The following is a 9,059-nucleotide window of genomic DNA, read 5'->3' on the forward strand; positions in this document are numbered from 1 at the left end:
ATAATGTTGATGGTGACAACACATAGGAACGATGGAAATCTTTGAAAACCGGATCCAAATCCAAAGGTGAAACATTTGGCAGAAAAACAGGCTCTCTCTGTCTTCTTATTCCTCATAGGTAAACAAATGCAAGAATTTCCACTAAAAATATTTCAATCATGCAACAATGAAATGTCACATACCCTCATAAATGTAATTTCTTTACAGGGCTTTGCTTATTTAAATTGCTTTGAGCAACACTAGGACTTTATAGGGACATAAGATTTTAACAATGTTTCCCATGATGACTAAGTTTTAATTTCCCATACATTTCATCTGAGCCCGAGTTCTATAAAAATCCCTTTTGGAATTTTTGAAGAGAGTTCCCCAGAACTATCCCAGTATCTAACCCATTGTTTCTGTTATATTCCCTGAGTAGGTGGCACTTATATATTATGTGTAATATACATTATGTTATACTATATTATGTGGCAATTATATAGTAGTGACAATTATATATTTCTTTATTTCTTTTTTTTAGGTTTATTTATTTATTTTGATAGGGATAGAGAACCACCAGGGGAAGGACAAGAGAAATGGGTAAAGAGGATTTAAAGCAGGCTCTGTGGGGATAGCAGAGAGCCCAGTGTGGGGCTCAAGCTCATGAACCATGAGATCATGACCTGAGCCAAAGTCAGATGCTTAACCAGCAGAGCCACCCGGGCACCCCATATATTTTTCTTTATTTCTAACTTTTGCCCTGGATATAGTAAACATAACTATTCTTCCATGGCTAGGCCTAAAATTAAATCTTCTTCCTTCTACATTTTCACCCTTGCCTATCTATAGAGCATTGTTTTCTCCCACTCTTTCTAATCCCTGGAGGTTGCCGTCTCCTACGGAAGCACACCTCCCAGCCTGACAACCTCACTCCTCTACCAACCCTCTCCTATAAACCCTTGCAAACTTCAGAATTCTATTTCCTAACACCATTGCTCCCTTCTGGTTTACACAGCGTAACCATAGAATATCCCCACAATAAAGCCTGGTAGCCTACCAAGGGTGCCCTCCTCTTTTTCCCTCCAACTACTTAATTTTGAAAAATCTCAACTTCCAGGAAAAAGGCCTGCTGAACTAGTTGAGTAATGTAATATTTTAATGTACTATTAAAATAGTGACTATGTATGTTAATAATACTTCAATAACCCTGACTTAGACAAAAAAGTGACTAACCTTTAAAAAAAAATTTTTTTAATGTTTATTTATTTTTGAGAGAGGGAGAGAGACAGAGCATGAGTGGAACAGGAACAGAGAGAAGGGGAGACACAGAATCTAAAGCAGGCTCCAGGCTCTGAGCTGTTGGCACAGAGCCTGATATGGGGCTTGAACTCATGGTTGATGAGACCATGACCCGAGCTGAAGTCGATGCTTTATCAACTAAGCCACCCAGGTGCCCCAAGTGACTAACCTTTTTCAGTGCTTAGAAGTAACACTATACAGAGAACGTTACATGCATTATTTCATTTAATCAAAAATCCCTCTGAAACTGGATCTGTTAACAGTTCCATTTTTATAGATGGGATGACTGACTCCTAGGGAATTTAAATAAGGTACCTGAATCATACCCCTAGTGAAACCTTCATGACTAATTCCAGAGTCCTGGTCTTTTTTGTCCTGGTCTTTTTTATCTTTTTTCATTTCATTTCATGAAGACAAAGAGCACATGAGGGGCAGAAAGAGAAAGAGAGAGAAAGAGAGAGAGAATCTCAAGCAGGCCCCATGTTCAGTGTGGGCTGACAATGGGGCTTGATCCCATGACCCTGGGATCATGACCTCAGCTGAAATCAAGGATCTGTTGCTCAACTGACTGAGTCACCCAGGTGTCCCCAGTATACTGACCTTACTAAAGTATACCTCCTGACATAATAACTAAATGCAGTGTGTGAACCTTGAATGGATTTTGGACGGTGAAAAAGAACAACTAAAAAAGACATTTTGGGGAAATTTTGGAAAATTTTTGCCGTGGATTGGTTATTAGCAAATATAGGACTACTATTGGTTTTCTTAGTTGTGGCAATGATACTGTGGTTAGGTAGAAACACATCCTTATTTTTAGCCAACGAAATATTTGGAATGAAGTTTCATAATGTCCTCAACTTACTTTCAATACATTTGGTTAAAAAAAATGTGTGTGAACACTTGCATGTGTGCACACACACCCACACACAGCAACTGTGGCATAATATGAACTGATGTATCAATGTGAGGGGCACATGGTGTTTATTATATGAGTCTTTCAACATTTCCCTATGTTTGAAATTTTTCAGGATAAAATGTTAAAGGAAAATGAATGCCTAGAAAAGGTTCTTAAGAAATAACTCATAGAATCAGGAAATTTTTAAATTTCCTGAGATTTTAGAAGTATATTCTTTTTTTAAAAATATTTATTTATTTTTGAGAGACAGAGAGAGACAGCGTGAGTAGGGGAGGGGCAGGGATGGCGACACACAGAATCAGAAGCAGGCTCCAGGCTCTGAGCTGTCTGCACAGAGCCCAACTTGGGGCTCGAACCCACAAACTGTGAGATCATGACCTGACCCGAAGTCAGAAGCTCAACCAACTGAGCCACCCAGGCGCCCCTAAATTTCCTGAGATTTTAAAGATAAGGTAGAGTCTGATATCATGTTTTCCTTGGCTGATGTTTGAATAATTTTATTTGACTAATAACACAAACAGGATTACACTATACACAGTATACCAATACACATTAAAAAGTATGAGGGTACCTGGTTGACTCAGGTGGTTGAGCATCTGACCCTTGATTTTGGCTCAGGTCATTATCCCAGGATCATGGGATCCAGCCGGTGTTGGAATCTGCTCCGCACTGAGCATGGTGCCTGCTTAAGATTCCAGCTCTCCTTCTGCCCCTCTTTCCTGCTGGCACTGCTCTCTCTCTTTCTAAAAAAAAAAAATTAATTTATTAAAAGTATGAAAGTGTGTATATCCTCCCTAGTAGGGTTACATCAGGGAACTGATATTAACAAAATTTTACTTTCTTTACATTTTTACAACGATCATGTATTTTCAGAAAATTTCATTAAAGTTTTGTTTTTTATTCCATTAAAAAGAAACAAAAACCTTAAAAATTCTAAATGCTTCATTTCCCATAAGCAAAATGTGTAAATACGTCATGTAAATTAGAATCTCTATTCTGTTCCTATATCTCTGCTGGTGGAGTTTCGAGGTATAAAAATGGGAGCGGTAGGATTCTGCAGTGTTTCTACTTAAGCAGAGAGCTGTGCCTACAAACAAAATCTAAGGAAAACTGAAAAAGTTAATGTTTTAAAAAGAAGTAATAGTTAAATCTTGGCTTTGGAACACAACTTTTAAAGCCCAAGTCTTCGGCCAATAGCCGACCTCAGCTGAGATTGCTGGAATCCTCCGGGAACCAGACGGTAGGACTAGCTAAAGCGGCCCACAAGGCGGGTTTCAGAGCGGGACACGCCCCTCCGTCTTGGCCAATCGGGAGAGAGGAGGCGGGGCTCGGTAACCGCCGTAGGCGGAGCGGGAGCAGAAGGGGTGTGTCTGAAGTGAAGACTGCCAAGTCTTAGAAGGTGGCAATTTTCCTGGGCCGGCGGCGCGGGGCGCAGGTGGAGAGGCCAGACTGGCCGGGGCTTTGGCCTCGGGCTTCGGGAAATGGCGGCGGGGGGCAGGATGGAGGACGTGAGTGCACGGAAGTGGCGGGAGGCTGGCCCCGGAACCCCTTTCTTACCCTGCTCCGCGCGCTGGGCGGAGACTGCGGAGGGAAGCCACCCTTACCCGGTGCGACCGCGGCCGGAGGAGGCGCTTCCTGCGCAGGGCTGGCACCGGACCCGGGGTTGTGGGACAAGACACCCAGGAGGCAGTGGTGTCCGCGACCCCCGGCTGCGGGCTTCCTTTCCCGACTGGAGGCGGGGTGGGCTGCTGGGCGGTGGACGAGCGGATACGGGGGTCCCAGGCGGGCGCCCAGCCCACGTGCGGCGCGCGTCTTTGATCCCGGAACTGGGAGCCTCACGTGATGCGCGCTGGCCTGACAGCCCTCACTCGGGGCGCTTCTCAGAGCTGGGCCGCTTGGCTCTGCTCAGACGACTTGGGGCGCAGGGACGAATCTCCCTCCTCGTGGGTTCCCTGCCTTGGCTTTAGAAGGCTGTGAACCTCGAGAGGCTGCGACACGCAGGCCGACTGCAGGCGTCCCACCAGTCGATCTGTCACTGGCATCGTCCAGCAGCCCGCAATGGAGAAAAAGTGTCGTGCTGTTTTGAATATAAGCGTGATAGGAAAGGATTTTTAAATCTCCTTACTTAATGGATACGAACCAGATTACTAAAACACCAGTGGCCTAGTTTTCAGTCTGTGTAGTACGAAATAAAATCTTTGCTTAAGTATATTAAAACCTTTTTAGGGGAAACATGTAATTGTGCCCAGAATAACTGGCTGTCCCATTGTCAGGTAAAAACATTTTTACCCTCGAGAAATGCAAAGTTGACAGATATGTTAAACCACTAATTTGGATTAATACATTAATAGAAATTATTACTGTGATGCTGTCACTGAATTAGGGGCTCAGGCAAGACATGTAACAGTTATAGCCCTACAGGAGCTTAGATTCTTGTGTAAAAAGCAACAACATGGGCGCCTGGGTGGCTCAGTCGGTTAAGTCTCTGACTTAGACTCAGCTCATGATCTCCGGTTGGGGAGTTCGAGCTGGCATGGGTCTCTGTGCTGACAGCGCAGAGCCTAGAGTCTGCGTCAGATTCTGTGTCTCCCTCTCTCTCTCTCACAGTCTCTCTTCCTCTCTCAAAATTAAATAAAAACGTTAAAAATTTTTTTTAAATCAAGTTATGTAACTAAAAACCAAACAATATCTAACGATAAAACTAAAACTTTTATTTTTTTTTTCAGTTGAGAAAATGGAAAACTAAGACATGGAAGTAGATTTGACATTCATGCATTTAAAGAAAAGGAAAAAACCATTTTTTCTGAATTTTAAGGGTGAGATTCATGACCTGACAGTGTATGGAAACAAAATCTGAGGAATATGAAAGACTGTTAGAAAAATGTGTGCAGTAAATGCTTCTTGGCTGATTTTTAGTGGTCCCAGAGTCTTGAATATGTAGCTTTTGACTTTGGGATGAGTACAATCCTAGAAATCTGTTTCACCAAACAATTGGAGAGCGATGTTTCATTAACAGTTACATAGCTAAATCCCTTTAGATCGGCTCAAGTTGCCTGTTTTTGGTATTTTGTGGATATGATTTCTGCCATTCAGGTAAAAGCTAAAAATATGGTGTATGCAGTAAGACTAGACACTTAAATGAGTTAGCAGAGAACAGAGGCCTTTTATTTGGGGTTCATTGTTTGCAAGCTGTGAAACCAACACTGGCTAATTTAATGAAGAAAGACATTTCTTTGAAAAGATACAGGGTGAATAAACCATTAGGCCTCCAAAAGGACTTTAAACAAGGGCAGCTCAAGGGATGTAAGTGATGAGATTCCTTTCAGAATCAGCTCTGGACTGAGTCAGCCCTACCAAGGTCTCTGTGTGCTTTGTTGCTCACAAGAAGAATTGGATCGCACAGCCTCCTAGTTTCCGGCAGAGGCCAGAGGAGGGTGAAGCGTATTGAAGGATGTTCCCAGCATGTCCCCAGAGGAAATTGAGTTATGGTCACACAAGAGGAAAGAGATCCATATGGGCAAAACCAACATCTTGTATGGGTGATAATGCAGCTATTAATAGTGTAAGTAAAGAAGTTTTTGGGTTCAGGAGTTGTTTTCCCTTTACCTTTAATATCCAGATGGGGTGTTGCTGTCTCACGCTGATAAGGTGTTTGTGTGGTCATGCTACATTTCCTATAGAATCCACTGGACCATTTATTTGATATAGCTACCAAATACATTGTATTTACTGAACATCTGAACATCTGTTAAGTGACATAGAGAAGAAACCATATTCTGGTCTCCAATGCAGTCAGAAGGAACAAAAGGTATACACAAAAAAGGAAGTAATATAAGACAGCATGAGAAATATTCCAAATTAATATTAGGAGCAGTACATTTTATAGCAATTTAAAAAATATTTTTATTTATTTTTTGAGAGAGAGACAGAGCGAGTGGGAGAGGGGCAGAGAGAGAGGGGGAGACACAGAATCTGATGCAAGGCTTGAACTCACGAGCTTTGAGATCCTGACCTGAACCAAAGTCAGAGGCTCAACCGACTGAGCCACTCAGGCACCCCAGCAATTTTAAAGTAGAAAGAAAACACTTGGCAGGACAAGATTTATGGAGAACTTAAGTCTTGGTAGCACCTTGCAAGATGAGTTGGATTCTGAAAAAATAAGAGAGAATGTTTGTGGGGCACTCCAGAAAGGTTGGTTAGGGTAGAGGAGATGGTGCATGGAAAAGGGAGGTAAACAGGAGATAAATAGACTACTGTCTTACAGTTAAGCTTTCAAGGCTAGCTTTGTTTAAATTCCCAGGTCCCAAGCATTCAAGAAGTTGGGCAACCTTCCATTCACTCCACACACATACTGAGCACCTGGTCTGGGTTAAGTGCAAAGTATAAAGAATATATAATACAGAGTTTCTGCCCTAGTGAAGCAAACTCTTCCCACAGCTTTGATTCCTTGTGGTTAGTATTATAAGTTAGCAGTAGGAAATTCTGTTCCTAGCCAGCATGGAGTGTCACAGGGCCTGGATTTATCCTTCTGCCTCGACAACCAAGAAACTATATACAGAATATGAAACAACACTTTTTAAGGTATTGAACATCAGGTAGTGAAGGACAATGTTTTGCAAGAAACAGAAACAAAGTGAGTCGGGGTGCCTGGGTGGCTCAGTTAGTTAAACATCTGACTCTTAATTTCAGCTCAGGTCATGATCTCACGGTTTGTAAATTCAAACCCCGCATCGGGCCCTGCGCTGGCAGTGTAGAACCTGCTTGAGATTCTCTCTCCCTTTGTCTCAAAATAAATAAATAAGCCTTAAAAAATAAAGATAAACAAAAAAAATCCAAAGTGAGTCACGTGATTGCCCCAGCTGACCACCCTAAGAGTCTGCAGGCTGTGATAGGAAAGGGCACCCCGGCAGCCGTCAGCAGGCTCCCTGAGTTGAGAAGATGGAGCTGAGAGTCTGGGGAGACTGAGGCAACTAGAGTTCACACGGCCATACCTAGCGACGAGAGCTGCCCCGAGGGAGAACTGAAGATGTGCAGTGTCTCCTCAGGTATTCAACAGGGTCTTGCCCAATACACGCCTGTGAGGACACTGCCCACAGCCTGGAAAAGAACCATTCAAAATCATTAAAGGAAACAGTACTTACTGCTCACACAGGGCCCGGAATAGTGCGTATTCTGCCAGTCAGACTGGAAACTCCATAATTCACAGGGTATTGGGTGCTCAGAAAGGTCTTCCCTTCATAGTGGGGAAAAACTAGCCTAAACTAAATACAGCTATGGTCCAACCTAATACTAAGTCTTGAAAGCAAGACCCAAGAGATCAAAGTGTTTCTAAGTAACTTAACTGCATTCCAGAATAAAGCTCAAGAATATTTATAGGAATATGAAACTGTCCTGCACCCAAAGAGTTAGATTGGAAAGTCTGACCTCCCATCCAAAATTACTAGGCATTGGTAATTGTGGGACATAATGAAGGTGTTAACTAATGCTTCAGTAGTAATCATTTTGCAATACATAACTGCATCAAGGGGTGCCTGGCTGGCTCAGTCAATAGAGCATGTAACTCTTGATCTCAGGGTCATGAGTTCAAGCCCCACATTGGGGGTGGAGCCTACTTAATTAAAAAAATGTGTATCAAATTAACTCATGGTACACCTTAAACTTACACAAGGTGGGGCGCCTGGGTGGCTCAGTTGGTTAAGCCTCTGACTTCGGCTCAGGTCAGATCTCACGTTTGTGGGTTCAAGCCCCGCATCAGGCTCTGTGCTGACAGCTAGCTCAGAGCCTGGAGCCTGGAGCCTGGAGCCTGAAGCCTGGAGCCTGGAGCCTGCTTCCGGTTCTGTGTCTCCTTCTCTCTCTGCCCCTCCCCCTCTCATGCTCTGTCTCTCTCTGTATCAAAAATAAATAAAACATTAAAAAAAAATAAACTTACACAGTGCTATATGCCCATTGAAAAAAAGTATTCAAGCATGCAAAAAGGCAGGAAAATATGACATACAAGTCAGCTGAAGTTGATTTAGAAGTGGCATGCTAGAAATAGCCAACAGGCACATTAAAAAATTATTAGGGGTGCCTGGGTGGCTCAGTCAGTTGAGTGTGAGCTTCAGCTCAGGTCATGATCTCGCGGTTATTGGGTTCTAACCCCACATCAGGCTCTGTGCTAATAGCTCAGAGCCTGGAGCCTGTCTTCAGATTCTGTCTCCCTCTCTCTCTGACTCTCCCCTGCTCGTGCTTGCTCTCTGTCTCTTTCTCTCTCTCCTTCAAAAATAAATAAATACACATGAAAAAACTTAAACATAATCGTTTGCTTTAATCTCATCCTGTATTACCTCATTTGAAAATAACTGAAATTAAGATTTCCTGTACCCATTTTAATATTTGTTTTCACCAGTTTGTACGTAGTAGTTATCTAAAAGTTCATGGTCTTTTTCCATTGACTCTAGGTAGGGAGTCTATTTTTCTTGCCTCTAACTTGCATGTTGGTTTTTAAAGCTTTATACTTTAGTAGATTTGTCTTAGAAACATAATCCGGGAAGTAATGATTATAGTTTACTTCTGTTTTTCTGTCCCTCAGGGTTCCTTGGATCTCACCCAAAGTATTGAAGATGACCCCCTTCTGGACACCCAGCACCTCCTGCATCATTCATTACATGCTCATTTTAGACCCAGATTCCATCCTCTTCCTACGGTCATCATAGCGAATCTTCTCCTGTTAATACATGTAAGTTGGCTGGGACAAAGTAATCCATACAGAGGTGAAGTTTTTTTTAAATTTTTTATTATTTTAATGTTTATTCTTTTTTTTTACGATAATAACACTAAGATTTATTGAGTATTTATGGTATTCCAGGTGTTATTTTATTTTTTT

The 9,059-nt window shown here is 42.3% G+C and overlaps 1 protein-coding gene across 2 annotated transcripts in view; it reads left to right on the forward strand.

Moving 5' to 3' along the window:
• Window positions 1–3,580: 3,580 nt before the first annotated feature.
• The window catches only part of TMEM192 (transmembrane protein 192), a 23,515-nt gene continuing 18,036 nt past the window's right edge, over window positions 3,581–9,059 (forward strand). Inside the window, exons 1-3 of one of the 2 annotated variants that reach the window (XM_029939208.1) lie at window positions 3,621–3,702; window positions 4,921–5,756; window positions 8,766–8,912. In XM_029939208.1, coding sequence (XP_029795068.1) covers window positions 5,646–5,756; window positions 8,766–8,912 — 258 coding nt within the window. In that variant the 5' untranslated portion in view covers window positions 3,621–3,702; window positions 4,921–5,645. Of the gene's footprint in view, window positions 3,703–4,920; window positions 5,757–8,765; window positions 8,913–9,059 lie in introns of both variants that reach the window. The other variant, XM_029939212.1, reaches the window with a different exon arrangement.

This window comes from Suricata suricatta, chromosome 1 (assembly GCF_006229205.1).
Source record: "Suricata suricatta isolate VVHF042 chromosome 1, meerkat_22Aug2017_6uvM2_HiC, whole genome shotgun sequence".
In the NCBI taxonomy this organism is placed as follows: Eukaryota; Metazoa; Chordata; class Mammalia; order Carnivora; family Herpestidae; genus Suricata; species Suricata suricatta.